The following is a 16,071-nucleotide window of genomic DNA, read 5'->3' on the forward strand; positions in this document are numbered from 1 at the left end:
TCAATACAAAGTCATGGGCAGGGCCGAATCCTGCTCTCCAGCTCACAGACTAAAGAGAGAAAGAGAGAAACAGAGTCTGATACTACAAAAACTCTAAGGCAAGTGCGCCGCACATGATCAGTACACGGGCCTTGGACGTCACGATGAGCAAATGCAGGCACAGACGTCTAGAAGCACCTGGAAGGGCACAACTCAGTATGCAATGGGAAATCTGGACCTTGATTAACATGCAGGGGGTTGCCAGGCAGATGGCAGGGAGGGACATGAGATGACATTCCCCAGAAGTGCTCAGTGAGGATGCCTTGAGGAAAGGATGTGGCATTCAGGACAGAGCCTGTAGCCTGGTACAACCAGGACAGAGAGGTAGGAGGAGAAGCGGCTAGAAGTTGCTATTTGGGAATCATTAGCACCTAAGTCAGTGGATGTAATGGCCCATGAAGCAGGTGGAGAATGGCAAGAAAAAGAGGGCCAAGGACAAAGCCCCAGGGGGTCCCTGGTTGCACAGAGCAGAGCGAGGACAAGGAGACAGAGAGAGACGTCAAAGAGATTCAGAAGGGGTTTACAATGCAGACGCCACTGAAAACAGCACTTCAAAGACAGCTCGCAAACACTGTCTCATGCTGTGCGACCCAGTGAAATAAGGGCGGCATCTGGCAAGCAGATGGGGGTCCTTTCCATCTGGGAAAGACCACTTTCAAGCAGCTGAGTGTAGGAGTCACATTTCAGCGCGTTCAGTAATTTTCCCACCACTCTACCACATCATCCCCCCCGATAAATACCCTTTAGGGACTCCCGCTGCTCAGAAATGAATTCAACCTCCTCCATACACCCCTGTATTCCCTCCTTTTGTAACTTGCTTTTTCTCTGTTCTCTCTCTCTCTTTTCTAAGGGCCACGCCTGCAGCATGTGGAGGTTCCCAGGCTAGGGGTCGAATCGGAGCTACAGCTGCCAGCCTTCACCACAACCACAGCAACACTGGATTGGAGCTGCCTCTGGGGCCCATTCGGCAACTTGCAGCAACACCAGGTTCTTAACCCACGGAGCGAGGCCAGGGATAGAACCTGTATCCTCATGGATACTAGTTGGGTTCTTAACCCACTTAGCCACAAAAGGAACTCCCTCTACTCTTTTTGGAAGCAATTACAAGAATAGCTACTATTTATTTAATATCTACTCTGTGTAAGAGCCTGTGCTGGGAAGCTTCCATGTACTTACTCATTTTTAGACCTCACTCTGGTACTGAGTCAGCAAGCTGGGGCCTGCAGCTGGCCACCTGCTGTGATAAATGAGGCTTTCCTGGGACACAGCCACCACCATTGGTTCATGCATTGTCTGTGGCTGCCTTTGTGCCCCAAGGGCAGAGATGAGCAGTTGCAACAGAGACCTGTGAAGCCCAGACAAACTATGGACTCTCTGAGTCTTTATAGCAAAGGACTGGCAACCCTATTCTAAGGGAGGCTGCTGGGGCCCTGCCTAGATCTGCTTAACCAGAAAGATCCACCCATCACCCAGTTGCCTGGGTCATGGCTGTTAAAGGCCAACAGCTACTTCCTTCTTCATTGTTTTTGACCTCAACCACGAGGATATGTCCCCCGGCCCCGCCATTCTCTGGGGCAGTCCACAGCCAACGACTGACTAACATGGGGGTACGAGAGCCTGGTCCTCTTGTCTCAAGGTGTGGCCATCTCTGTGCTCCAGAAAGCCCCGTGGCATCAGACTGAGGCTAAGTCTTCAGCAGAGACCACGACCTCACTTAGCTCTTCCCCTGCTCCAACCTGCTTCCCTCTCGCCCCTTGGCCTGAGCGCTCTCTCTCAGTGAAACACCCATACAAGAATATCCATCTCAGAGTCCCCTGGCGGCTCAGTAGGTTAAGGATCCGGTGTTGTCACTGCTGTGGCTTGGGTTTGATCCCTGGCCCCAGAACTTCTGCATATCAAGGGCATGGCCAAAAAAAAAAAAAAAAAGAATCTCCACCTCAAGCTAGGGAACCTAACCTAAGACCCTCACAAATCCGCACACTGGGAATTACCACTTCGTGGATAAGGCAGCTGAAACCCACGGTTCAACACCTTGCCCGGTTTGCCTAGTCATCAAGTGACAGCCCTGGGCTTGGAAAGCCCTGCTCATTCCGCCGCAGCCACAGACCCTTCTCCACATGCCCTTTCTTCGAGCCTAGCTGCCGACTCCAGTACACAACGCTGGGTCCCGCTTCTCCGCATGCGATCCTGCTCCCTCCCAGCTCGGTCTGTCCAACCCCCTCTTTCAAGCCCAATCTAAATGCCTCCTGAGGAGTTCTTGTTGTAGCACAGCGGAAACGAATCCGACTAGGAACCATGAGGTTACAGGTTCGATCCCTGGCCTGGCACAGTGGGTTAAGGATCCGGCGTTGCCGTGAGCTGTGGTGTAGGTCGCAGACGCGGCTCGGATCTGGCATGGCTGTGGCTGTGGTGTAGGCCGGCAGCTGTAGCTCTGATTAGACCCCTAGCTGTGAACCTCCATATGCCACAGGTGCAGCCCTAAAAAGCAAAAAAAAAAAAAAAAAAAAAAAAAAAATGCCCCTTAAAAAGCCCTGCCTGAGTCTAAGGTGTCACTTATCTTCCAGTTCTCCATGGAGTGTTCTCTGTGTTTCTTTTATGACACACACCACGTGCTCTGTTGGCACCTGTCCGAGCTCACGCGGGAGAGGGAAACAGGACGGGGAGGATCGATGCCCGATTCACACATCCCATCTCTCACAAACTCTGCACCAAACCCTCCCTAATGGGGGCACCACCACACCCATGGCTACACAACTCTAGAGGGCGCATATTATCTCAGATGAGGCAAACTGTCTCAAGGTTCAAGTTAGGGCCTGCTGACAAGCCCCTTGGCCTTGGAAAGCCCAGGTGTGCTCTCACGGCTGCCCAGCCTTCGTTCAAGAATTCCTTCCTCTCTTCTGTGCTCAGAGAGGCAGAGAAGGGAACTGAATCCATCCTCATCCATCCATTATTTCCCATTTTAGTACCAGCTGTGTAAACATCAGCCTCACTACCTGAAGTCACCCTTCCCCAGGTCCCAGGCGGTGGGGTGGCAGACCACTTTTCGACCATCGCCTGGCTCCGTTAGCATGGAGTTATTCCAGAATCCTTGAGTCATATTAGGGAGACCAATAGACACAAAGAACTTCTCAGCCTCCTCGAATATCCTTACTGCATCCCAGGACTGGAAAAAAAAAAAAAGAATAGCCTTTAATTCTAGCATTAAAATCACAGCATTCTTTCTGCTGAATGTGTACAAAGGGATAATCTTTCTGGAAGGCATTCTGGCAACATGTATGGACAGCTTCCACAGCATTTATAGTCTCTGCTTCAGTAATCCTATCTCTAGGGAACTAATGTAGGAAATTCTCAAAAATTAGGCCAAAGAATTATTTTTAAAATGATTATTATTTTTCAGTTGAAATATATTTGGTATATTGTATACTTTTAAGGCAGACAACACATAAAATGATTTTTTTTCCTTTTTATGGCTGTAACCTGTGTCATATGGAAGTTCGTGGGCTAGGGATCGAATTGGAGCTGTGGCTGCAGAACTACGCCACAGCCACAGCAACGCCAGATCCGAGCCACATCTGCAACCTACACCACAGTTTGTGGCAATGCCTGATCCTTAACCCAATGAGTGAGGCCAGGGATCAAGCCTGCATCCTCATGGATACTATGTCAGATTCTTAACCTGCTGAACCACAATGGGAACTCCCTAAAAATGATTTCTAATAGGGTCAAAAAGTGGAAACAACCAGCAGAATGGTTAAATAAATAATGATGACTTTGTGGAGGAGAGATTCCAAGTAAATTAGATTTATAGGAATTTTTTTGATTTTTTAAATGATTTAATAGTAAGTGAAAAAGTAAAAGATATAAACTGCTTATATAGTATAATCTTAATGAGGAAATACATTAAAACGTTAACAGACTAGGTGAGAGTATATGTGATGTTTTTCATTTTTAATCTTTATGTTCCAAGTATAGACATAAATGATATGATCTTCTCTCTGCTGATAATTATTCAGCTCAAGGCAACGATCCTCAGTTGAGCTCTTTCAAGGGGCAAGGCCCCAGCATTAGGCTCAGGGGAAGACACAAACAATAAAGTGGACATGAAGTTGCATGCTTTTAGAACCAAAACGGCCCACATATGACCCAGCAGCCAATGAGCAGCTGGGCCTGGCTTCATAGTCTACATAAAAATCTAAACTTTCAGAATGTTCTGGAACTGGAGAGAGGCAGCAGTAGGTGTCTGCCAGCTAGCAAACTCTTCTGGGAAGCACTATCTCTGGAGCTGAAAAAGTTTTATTTGGAGATCAGTCCCTATCATTCAGATATTGGCAGATATTTAATGAACGACTTTTTTTTTTTCCTGTCTTTTTGTCTTTTCTAGGGCCGCAGCCGTGGCATATGGAGGTTCCCAGGCTAGGGGTCTCATTGGAGCTGTAGCCGCCAGCCTATACCAGAGCCACAGCAATGCTGGATCCAAGCTGCATCTGCAACCTACACCACAGCTCACAGCAACGTGGGATCCTTAACCCACTGAGCAAGGTCAGGGATCAAACCCGCAACCTCATGGTTCCTAGTCGGATTCGTTAACCACTGAGCCATGACGGGAACACCTAATGAATCACTTTTTAGTGACACAAAAAACTCTTCTGATCTTGAAGACCAGTCAAGATGGGTTTTTCTCCTCTATCAGCCTCGGGGATAAGAAACTGGATATAAGGGACACTATGGATTTGTTTTTTACCTTTAAAGGCTTAAATGCCAGGCAATACTGATGTGGAGGAATACGGAACTCTGAAGGAGAATGAATGTATACCAATACTGTGTAGACTGGTAAGCAAGTTAACATCTGCTGAACGAAGACTGAATGGCTAGAAAACCAGCCTAGAAATATTAAGAGGTCTGAGTTCCAACTTGCGTTGCCACCGACTGTCTTTGCGACTTTGGGCCAGTCATTTACTGGAGCCTCAGCTTCCTCACCGACCACATGGAACTATCACAGTACCTGTCCTGACCAACCCATAGGTTTGTTGTAAACATAACATTAGGAGAGAGGGTGGGTGGAAAAGCACTGTAGACGGGCTCTGGAGCCACATAAAGATAGGCCTTTGCTGCTCTCAACACTACAGAGTGGGGCTAGAACAGCTGCAGGAGTTTGGGGGCCCTTTTGCGGCTTCACACTTTTATTTCACTGTGGACTTTTCCCAGGAGTCTGTTATGTAGATAAAGATGTTGGTTGCACTGCTGCTTACAGATTGAAAACTGTTAACAAGCACAAGTCCAGCAGTGCAGAGTCCAATAAATCATGGCGCAACTATCTAAAGAGGTTTTAACCTGCTAATAGATGGAGGTATAGTTATGGATTCTACCCAGAAATGTACTCTTAGCCAAAAAAAGAAATCATTGATATGATTTCACCAATGGAAGGGAACACAGAGAATTTAAACAATTATACCAAGATGGTAACAGGAAGGTTATTTAAGAACAATTTCAGACCGTTGCAACACTTTTCACAGTAATGACTTTAATATGCAAAAATGTTCTAATGATATCCTTTTTATTACTACTCATAAAGATTATGACTTTATGAATTCAGCAATGACTAACTTCTGAAAGAGTTACGCCAACCAGTTGATAATAGCACATGTTATTGTTGAGGGGAAAACTCAGGTCATCTCCACTTTTAATATCTCTCAGCAAGATCAATACCATTCTTATTCAAGGTACCTGATGTCACTGACATCATAAACTATGTTTCCATGAAAACATAGCTACATAAGAAATACATTTAAATTATTTAAGTTTACATTTAATTTGAGATTTTTTTCTTATTTTCCTGGTTTCACATGCAAAAGAGAAGGATGGCGTAAAAAAGAAATTAAGGTGAGGATTTAGATTGGTTTTCTTAAAAATTATAGTTGATAAAGACAGAATGAGAAAAAGAATGCACAGATTGGGTTTTTAAGGCCTCTTCTTCCTACCTGGTTCACCATTGCTTCAGTAACATCTATGCTTGGTTTCTCTCCGAAGGGGACTGTCAAAGGGTACAGATTTGTCCAAAATCTACCCCACATATCGCCTGTTTTTAAAAAAAGATTTCGTTAATCCAGGATAAAGACAGCAGAAGTATAGACTTGATTTTACATAGTGCATGAGGTGGGACCGGTAAACAGGTCACAGAGTATTCCAGAGTTAATCTCAAGTTTCCGGGCTTCCTTTTCACTACCTCTTTTTCCCTTCCCTTATTTTAAATTTTCAACACTCCCTCCTTTTCTCTCTCCTCTAAAAGGTTAAAATGGTAGGCGATGATGTGGTCAGGCAAAGCTTATTAGGGAATCATCCTTGTTTCTCACATTTCAAATTACATTTGGAAGGCACCCTTTTACTAAGTATATGAGCTATCACAGCTACTATACATTAGAAACAGATTTGGGAGTTCCCGTCGTGGCGCAGTGGTTAACGAATCCGACTAGGAACCATGAGGTTGCGGGTTCGGTCCCTGCCCTTGCTCAGTGGGTTAAGGATCCGGCGTTGCTGTGAGCTGTGGTGTAGGTTGCAGACGCGGCTCGGATCCCGCGTTGCTGTGGCTCTGGCGTAGGCCGATGGCTACAGCTCCAACTGGACCCCTAGCCTGGGAACCTCCATATGCCGAGGGAGCGGCCCAAGAAATAGCAAAAAGACAAAAAAAAAAAAAAAGAAACAGATTTGAATAGGCCATTATCCATGGGACAAAATACTACAAATTAAACTATTAGTAGTCTCTAATACTGGATTCAAGAGAGATCATACAATATTCAGGATTCTCTGCTAACTAGTAACTAAATTCTACTTTTACTACGATACTATAATAATACACTCAACTGGGTGTTTTCAAACATCTTGAGCAAATGTTCAACTGGATTCCAAAGGCCAGAAACCCTAAAAGGGGAAATGGATCTAGGAAAAAAGTCAATCTAATAGCAGGATCAGAATCCTGGCACAAAGGGAATGGGTCGAAATAATGACAGAGGAACACACTGATGAACTCATGTTTTAAAAGATCAAATTCGGTAGAAATCAATGCAAAGTCCTAGGCTTCAATTTTAAAGAAATATCTATCTATTATAGAAATATGCGGAATTCCCCCGTGACGCAGTGGGTTAAGGATGACGCAGGGGTGTTGTCACTGAAGCAGCTCAGGTCACCGCTATGGCGGGGGTTTGATCCCTAGCCTGAGAACTTCCACATGTAGCAGGCACGGCCAAAAAAAAAAAAAAAAAAAAAATATATATATATATATATATATATATATATATATATATGTTACAGGTGACATCAGGCTGAAACATAGCCCACATGTAAAAGACTAAAAAGGACTCAACAAGCAGCATGACGTGGCTTCGAAAACACAAATGTGACCTTAAGATTTGTAAATGAATAGAATCACAGCCTCTAGAACAGAGAAAGCCATGGCACCATCTTTACTCCCTGGTGGTCAGAACTCATCGGGAGTAACGGTTCGGTTGTGAGCATATTTGAAGAGGGACGTCAACAAAAGATAGCTTGTCCAAAGGAGACCAAGTAGAAGAAGGAGATTTTAAGGAACGACTGGAAATTTGTGTAGGCTATTTAACATGAAAGAAGACAATAGTGCGTACATGATGATAACACTAACACTCACCGAAGTACACTGCGTACCTAATCCCTTGCCAGGCAGGATGCGCTGCCTTGGCAGCATTTACTCACAGACCTCTGGAAGGCCACCTTGTAGAAGAAGAATGGACCTATTTTAGGTCACCTCATAGCATGGAATTGGGCAGAACGAATGGAAGAAATGAAAGAGGTGTGGACTCAGGTCCACAGAAGCTGGAACTTTCTTAAAATTGCTACAATGTAGTAATAAATTAGCCTACCTTGGAAGGAAGAAAGAGCCACATCACACCAGATGGGTTTAGACAGAAAATGAATTAGCAAAGAATGCCTGCCAAAGGCACTGTAGAGAGTATCTGCATATTGCTTTACAGGGAAGAGTCTCCACAGGTCCTTTGCCCATCGTCTCCCCTGCTAAGAAAGGCTTGGCTGTGGAGAAGAATTAGCCACCAGCAGCTTAGCTGGACTGCATTAGGCATGCTCTGTATGCGTGGCCTCAGCTCCTGGGGGGAGGGAGAGGGTGGGGGGGATGGCCACTCTGGGGGGAATAAGCAGGTTCAATAAAGGGTCCCAGGTGTTGAATGGTCTACAAAGGCCTCAAGGCAGGATCCAAAGTTCTTGGAAGACTGATTCTTCTAAGCGAGGCATCTTCTTTCATGATGAAGATTCCATTCGTTGCTCATATGATTCCAAACCAAGTTCTTTCAGCAAAAGAAATTATTGTGGTTGAATAATGAACTTCTAAAGCCTTCGCTCAGGCCGTACCTTAAATCTAGAAGTCTTTCTCTCACCCCTGATCACTCCCAGCCAACCCAGTGGACAATGTGATACTAAAATCCCACCTCAGGGATTAGCCAACCACCCTGAACAATAAAACTTCTTTTCTCCATTTCCACTCTCGTTTCTCTAGTGATCTTAACCCCTCTATCCTTTGGACCGTGGCCAATATAATAACACTTTATGTATAAGGTAATACAATAGAGAACAATTTTAAACGACTTTTCTATTCAAGAGAGTGCTTTCAAAATGTGATTTCTCTGATGTTACTAACATCATTCATAGAATTTTTCAAAAGTTGGGCCTCAATCCAAAAAAGAGCAAAGTACACAAAGAATTCCTGGAGTTTCTTACCAAGCAAATGAGCAGGGAGGCAGCCAGTCGGACTGATCCGGGAAGGGTAGGCATCCATCAACTTTGCCCTCACGTAGGCATGAAGATGTTCATACAATGGTTTGATCTGAAAAGCCCAGGAAGAAAGTTTAAGGCCACGAGTAGCCTACTCCAATTTCCAGTCCCCAACACTAAAAATAGGAGCTTCTTTACACAAGCAGAAGTTCCCTAAATTCTAATTTCTCTTCCTCTCAAATATTCTGGCGAGTTTGAGAGCATTCCTTCTTCCCAGACAGCAATGATGACTAGCTCCATTACATAAAGCAATAAACACACCTGGGGGATCCAGATCCTGCAAGGAAGGTAGATGCAAAAATTATTCTTTTTGGAGTTCCTGTCGTGATGCAGTGGTTAACGAATCCGACTAGGAACCATGAGGTTGCGGGGGTTCGATCCCTGGCCTTGCTCAGTGGGTTAAGGATCCGGTGTTGCCGTGAGCTGTGGTGTAGGTTGCAGATGCAGCTCGGATCCCGCGTTGCTGTGGCTCTGGCGTAGGCCGGTGGCTACAGCTCCGATTAGACCCCTAGCCTGGGAACCTCCATATGCTGTGGGAGTGGCCCTAGAAAAGGCAAAAAGACAAAAAAAATTAAATTAAAAAAAATTATTATTTTTCTTTGGCCACGCCCACAGCACGCAGAAGTTACCAAGCCAGGGACTGAACCTGAGGCACGGCATTGATCTAAGCCACAGCAGTGACAGCACCAGATCCCCAACCTCTAGGCCACCAGGGAACTCCAAAAAAATCATTTTTCAGATGCCACCTACTTCCTTTGTTTTTAAATTGAAGTCTCATGTACATATCATAAAATTTACCCTTTCTTTTTTTTTTTTTTTTTTTTGGCCGCCGCTAGGCATATGGAGTTCCCGGGCCAGGGAGCAAACCTGTGCTGCAGATGTGACCTGCACCACAGTTGCAGCCACGCCAGATCCTTAACCTGCTGCACCACATAGGAACTTCTTCTTTATAGCTTTGCCGGTTCTGCCCATTTCATATAAATGAAGTCATACAATTTGTCACCTTTTGTGTCTGGCTTCTTTCACTTAACATTACATTTTTTAGGTTCCCTTGTGTTGTTGCATGCATCAGTAGTTCATTCCTTTTTATCATTAAGTGGCATTTTATTGTATAACTACATCAGAGTTTGCTTCATGTGGTATCTCTTGGATAAAATTCACCAGTTGAGGGATGGCCAGGTTGTCTCCAGTTTGGGGCTGTTGTGAGTCATGTTTCTATAAGCATTTGTGTCTAAGTTTTTGTATGGCTATATGTTTTCATTTCTCTCACATAGATCGCTAAGAGGGAACGACACCTTCGTCCTATGGGAAGCATGTGTTTAACTTTTAAGAAACTGCCAAACCATTTTCCAAAGTGGCCGCACCATTTTTTATTTCTGTCAGCAGTGTACGAGAGCTTCAGTGTCCCCACAGCCTCATCAACACTTGGTATTGTAAGTTGGTTTAATCACAGCCATGCTGGTGGATGTAGAGTAAGGTGTTTGTTTGTTTGTTTGTTTTTGTGAAGTGTTGTCGATTTACGATGTTGTGTTAGTTGCTGGTGTCAGCACAGTAATTCAGCTACATGGATCTGCTCTTTTTCAGATTCTTTTCCATCAGAGGTTATTACAAGATACTGAGTATAGTTCCCTGTGCTAGACAGCAGGTCCTTGTTGGTTATCTATTTCATAGGTGTGTGTGAATCTCAAACTCCTAACTTATCCCTTCTCCCCTTTCCTCTTTGGTAACCATGAGTTTGTTTTTAAAGTCTCTGAGTCTGTTCCTGTTTTGTAAGTAAGTTCATTTGTGTCCTATTTTTGATTCCACATCTAAGTGGTATCATTTGGTATTTGTCTTTCTCTGTCTGACTTACTTCACTTACTATAAGAATCTCTAGGTTGATCCGTGTTACTGCAAATAGCATTGTTTCATTTTTTATGCCTGAGAAGTATTCCATTGTATATATGCACCACCTCTTCTTTATTCAATCTTCTGTTAATGGACATTTAGGTTGTTTCCATGTCTTGGCTATTGTGAATAGTGCTGCTATGAACACTGGAGTGCAGGTATCTTTTCAAATTACGGTTTTCTCTAGATATATACCCAGCAGTGGGATGGCTGGGTCATACGGTAGTGCTATTTGTGGTGGTTTTAAATCATGGTTTTACTTGCTTATTTTCCATTTGCATAACTTATTTGATGATGTGCTTATTCAAATCTCTTACCCATTTCTTTTTGGGGGGGCTTGTTTGTCCGCCTTCCATTTTTGATAGCTCTGCCCACAACTATGGCTATGACAGAATAGCTTCACATAAAAAGTGTGAAGGCCCAACATAAGGGCTGGGGGATGTGGGGGTTAAAATGAGGGCAGAAGGAGACACTGAGAAGTGTCCACGGGTCATTTCTACTCACAGGTCTCCCCCTGCCCTAGAAAGTCTGCCTTAGTCAAGATAAGGAGACAACAGTATCAACTGTCCCAAGGAAGGAAGCAAACCCGTGGCTCTACTAAGAAAGGAAGACCACCCCTCCTTATAATCTAAAAGAAACCTATCTTACGGTTAGCACAGGGGACATGGGGGGCAGTGTAGGAATTGGGAGGGTGAACAACATAAACACACCATGGTTTAAAATAGATAATTAACAAGAACCTACTGTAGAGCACAGGAAAATCTACTCGAGAGTCTGTAATAACCCATGTGGGGAAAAAAAACAATGGATAAATGTGTATGTATAACCGAATCACTTTGCTGTACACCTGCAACGAATATAACATTTAAGTCAACTACATTCCAAGAAATTCTAAAATAAAATTTAAAAAAAAACCCATTCCTTCCTATAATCTTTCCTTCTCATAATCCTGTTAGTGGTAATTACTGGTCAGTGACTGAAAGGGGAAGAAAGCAGAGCAATTCTGATCATCTGCAGGAGTTGCCCTGCGATGCTTTTACAAGCTTTGCAAGCTCTAATATTCCAGAATTCTGAGGCCTGGAAGTGACCAGCTAGTGTGCTAAGAACAAGCCAGAATGCTTTTGGTCACTTTCCCTTTGTCCGGTGCGCTGCCCTACATTCGTCTCTGTGGGTGGTGCCTCGTTACCTCTGCGAAGGTTCGCTCCACATCTTCCATCAACTGGTTACGGCTGTAGTCATAGTCCCCTGTCCCTGTCACTTCATAATCCCCTCTCCAGTAGTCCCCGTAGTCCTCATAATCTGTTTTGTAAAAGAAGAAAGATGAGAACACCTGGAAAGAAGGAGGTAAAGCACAGAATGCCTACAATAGCCTTCCTGGGACTTCCAAAGATGTGTGACATTTCTCCTACCCTTTTAAATAGCAATTCAAAGGGATGCAAATGAATAATAAGCCTAGCTGATGTGTCTGAAATTTAATTCACTATCTCATCTAATAAGCACAAAAACTCCACAAGAAGGCCAGGATCATAATCCTCGTGGCGTGGGTGAACAGCCCTGCTCTGAGCTGGTTAAGTGGCCTGTCCGAGGTCACACAACTGGTGGGGCAGAGGCGCACTCCTCACCTCCTAGCCCTGGGTCTCTTCTCTCTGCATGGGTCAGTTCGTATCTTTAGCCTTTTCTTCTTCTTCTTTTTTTTTTATAAAATTGTACACTTATTAAAAATTTTGGCACATATTTTCTTGAACACATCATCTTTTAGAATACTCATTAAGTCACAATGAGTTCTTAATTCGTTGTAATGTCTTTGTTTTCTATTTTGTTAATTTCTGCTTTTGTTTCCTTCTGTCAAATTCCCTTGTGTTTATCCTGCTGTTTTTTTATTTTATTTTTAGTGAAGTAACATTGGTTTATAATGTTATTTTTTATTTTTAAAAATTTTATTCAAGTATAGTTGATTTACAATGTTGTGTTCATTTCTGCTGTACAGGAAAATGATTCAGCCACACGTACACACATAGCCGTTCTTTTTCAAATTCTTCTTTCATCCAGGTCATCCCAGAACACTGGGTAGAGTTCCCTGTACTGTACAGCAGGTCCCCGGTGACCATCCGGTCCACATACAATAGTGTTCATATGCCAACCCCAAGCCCGCAATCTATCCTTCCCTCACCCCAGCCCTTACGCTTTGGCAATCATAATTCTGTTTTCAAAGTTTATGAGTCTGTTTCTCTTTCGAAAATAAGTTCAGGGAGTTCCCATCATGGCTCAGTGGTTAACGAACCCGACTAGCATCCATGAGGATGTGGGCTGGATCCCTGGCCTCACTCAGTGGGTTAAGGATCCCACCTTGCCATGAGCTGTGGTGTAGGTCACAGACGAGGCTCGGATCCCGTGTTGCTGCGGCTGTGGTGTAGGCTGGCGGCTGTAGCTCCGATTAGACCCCTAGCCTGGGAGCCTCCGTGTGCTGCGGGTGCATCCCTAAAAAGAAAATATTTTAATTCTGCATATAAGTGATATATGGTATTTGTCTGACTTATTCTATTTAGTATGATAACTTCTAGGTTCATCCATATTGCTAAGAATGGCAATATTTCATTCCTTTTACGTCATCTTTATCCATTCCTCTGTCAATGGATATTTAGGTTTCTTTCATGTCTTGGCTATTGCAAATAGTGCTGCAAAGAACAACAGGATGCATGTATCTTTTCAAATTATGGTTCTCTCCGGACAGATACCCAGGAGTGGGATTCCTGGATCATATGGTAGTTCTATTTTTAGTTTTTTAGGGAATCTCCATATTGTTCTCCATAGTGTTTGCACCAGTTCACATTTCCAGCAACAGTGTAGGAGGACTCCCTTTTCTCCACACCCTCCCCAACATTTGTTATTTGTAGACTTTTTAATGATGGCCATTCTGACCAGTGTGAGGTGATACCTCACTGTGGTTCTGATTGACATTTCTCTAATAATTAGTGATGTCGAGCATCTTTGCCTGTGCCTGTTGGCCGTCTGTATGTTTTCTTCGGAGAAATGTCTATCTGGGTCTTTTGCTCATTTTTCGATTGGGATGTTTGGCTTTTTGTGGTTGAGTTGTATGCCCATGCATCTTTAGCTTTAAAACATGTTAGTGGATGTTTAAATTCTCATTTTGTTCAGGGCTTTATGTTTTCAAATCTAACCCAACGCATCTTGGACATGGCCATAGTGGGCCTGTGTTTGCTGGCAAATTCTATGTACACATCTCTGGGTGCTTTGTGTAGTGTCTCATCATCAGGAAACACGAACTTGTAGTAGGGTAATAACTAGCAATGTTTGTAAATGTATTTTAACAATTTTTATTTTTACATGCATATTGGCAGTGGATGATCTGGAAGAGGAGGAGAGAGGTAAATATTTGGACGGGAGGATGTGGCAACGGGCCACTGTCTCCAGATTGCCTATGGCTTGAGAATCTGAGTTTAAGAGGTGATGAAGGACATTTAGAAAGAACAGATGAAATGTTTTTGCCTTTCTCAACCCCAGGAGGCAGTGAATCACCCAAGTATAAAATTATTCATAATGCCTCAACTTCAGCTCACGTCTTGGGCAGGAGACTAATACATATGGAAATGCCCTCCCCCATTAAGACTTTGATGACCACATGATTTGAATTATAATTATAATTATAATTACAACTGCAAAAAATAATAGGTTTCCAGCCTAAACTAATTTGATTTGTTTCTTTCTGGGACACCAGCCTGAGGCAAACACACAAATAAATTTTGAAAATGAATGGCGGCCAGATGGGAGTTTAGGTGAGAGACGCTGTCTCTGTCTCTGATCCTCTCTGATAAATAGAATCCATCAATCCCCAAATGACCTCAGGAACCCTTGGGGGCCTGAGATCGTCCCAGACAACAGATCTGTTTGAAACTTGGTAACTGGGTCTCACTCCTGCACCGTGTAAACTATAGAATGTCAATACACGTTCTTTACTCCCCAGTGCTCTCCTCAAATTGTTCAGCAGATGAGTGTTACTTAAGGGATGCCCCTCAGGCTTGGGGTCCATGAGAAATAGCCCCACGGCCCTGCCGAGGGCTTCGGAACCTGCACAGCTGGGCACACTTACTGTTGGCTCTTGCCATCTCATTTTCCAGGACCACGTACTCTTCATACAACGGCCTCAGCTGCTTGCCGACCTCAGCCCTCCAGCTTTCCCAAGCCCAGAGCCTCCGACTGTAGTCCTTGCTGTTTTCCATGATCTCATCCAAACCTGTGATCACGAAGCACCCACAGGGAAACAAACATGCATTTGTAAAATGTCTATTTGTAAAGAATTATACGGAATTTAAAGAATTAAAAGGCTGGCAGACGCCAAGGTCATAAAGGTGCTCAATGAAACCTCGTGGTTCATTAATTTCCTCGTCCTCACTATGGTGCCAAGACATCCCTGCAGAGAAATAGGCCCTGAACAAAATGAGAATTTAAACATCCGATAACATGTTTTAGAGCTAAAGATGCATGGGCATACTACTCAACCATGGACGTCATTTAGCTACTCACTTAATTAAATTACTTGAGTGTCATGAGATTTACAGTGAAGTTTTGTTAAAACTTAAAAGAGCATCTGTGTGCTGAAATCCACACAAGTGGAATCTTCTCCTCTTTGGACTATCCATCTGAAAGGCACAAGGCCATCAGCGAATTAATCTCATTTTTAAAGCTTGGAAGAAAAAAGGGACACTTAGAATCACTGCTCAAAATTCAGAGCCTACCTGGTTCAAGTACTAAGCACTCCTGCGGATTATTTGGGTCCAAAACTTTCCCACTACTGTAGATGGTGCTCATTGTGTTTAGAATTGTATTCAACTGCAAGTGAAAGATAACACACAATGTTAAAATGGAAAATTTACTAAAGAGGATGCTAATGTAGAGACATGCTATCACTCATGTGATTTTTTTTAGGCCTCAAAACACAGCAGTTCACATCTTTTCTGCATAGTTTCTTCTTTTATGCAGGGTAGGAATATTGCAGCTAAACTTCCCCACCATCAACTAAATGTAGACTGGTCTTATAAGCACATGATGAATATATGTTAAGTAACTGAAGAAAAAAAAAAAAACAACAACAACCAGATCTGGAGATCCCGTCATGGCTCAGTGGTTAACGAACCTGACTAGTATCCATGAGGACGCAGGTTCGATTCCTGGCCTTGCTTAGTGGGTTAAGGACCCGGCATTGCTGCGAGCTGTGGTGTAAGTCACAGACACGGCTTGGATCTGGTGCTGCTGTGGCTGTGGTGTAGGCTGGCAGCTGCAGCTCCAATTCAAATCCTAGCCTGGGAACCTCCATAT

At 43.7% G+C, this 16,071-nt stretch overlaps 1 protein-coding gene across 1 annotated transcript in view; it reads right to left on the reverse strand.

Annotated features, from left to right (window-relative positions):
- ACE2 (angiotensin converting enzyme 2) overlaps positions 1 to 16,071 on the reverse strand; it is a 51,387-nt gene that overhangs the window by 17,010 nt on the left and 18,306 nt on the right. The window contains 6 exon segments of the mRNA NM_001123070.1: positions 3,033 to 3,202; positions 6,018 to 6,115; positions 8,797 to 8,902; positions 11,924 to 12,036; positions 14,846 to 14,989; positions 15,492 to 15,585. Coding sequence (NP_001116542.1) covers positions 3,033 to 3,202; positions 6,018 to 6,115; positions 8,797 to 8,902; positions 11,924 to 12,036; positions 14,846 to 14,989; positions 15,492 to 15,585 — 725 coding nt within the window.

Source organism: Sus scrofa, chromosome X, assembly GCF_054392235.1.
Source record: "Sus scrofa isolate SSC_HxYL_T2T_F1_AM1 chromosome X, Sscrofa_HxYL_maternal_Yorkshire_Landrace_v2.0, whole genome shotgun sequence".
Lineage (NCBI taxonomy): Eukaryota > Metazoa > Chordata > Mammalia > Artiodactyla > Suidae > Sus > Sus scrofa.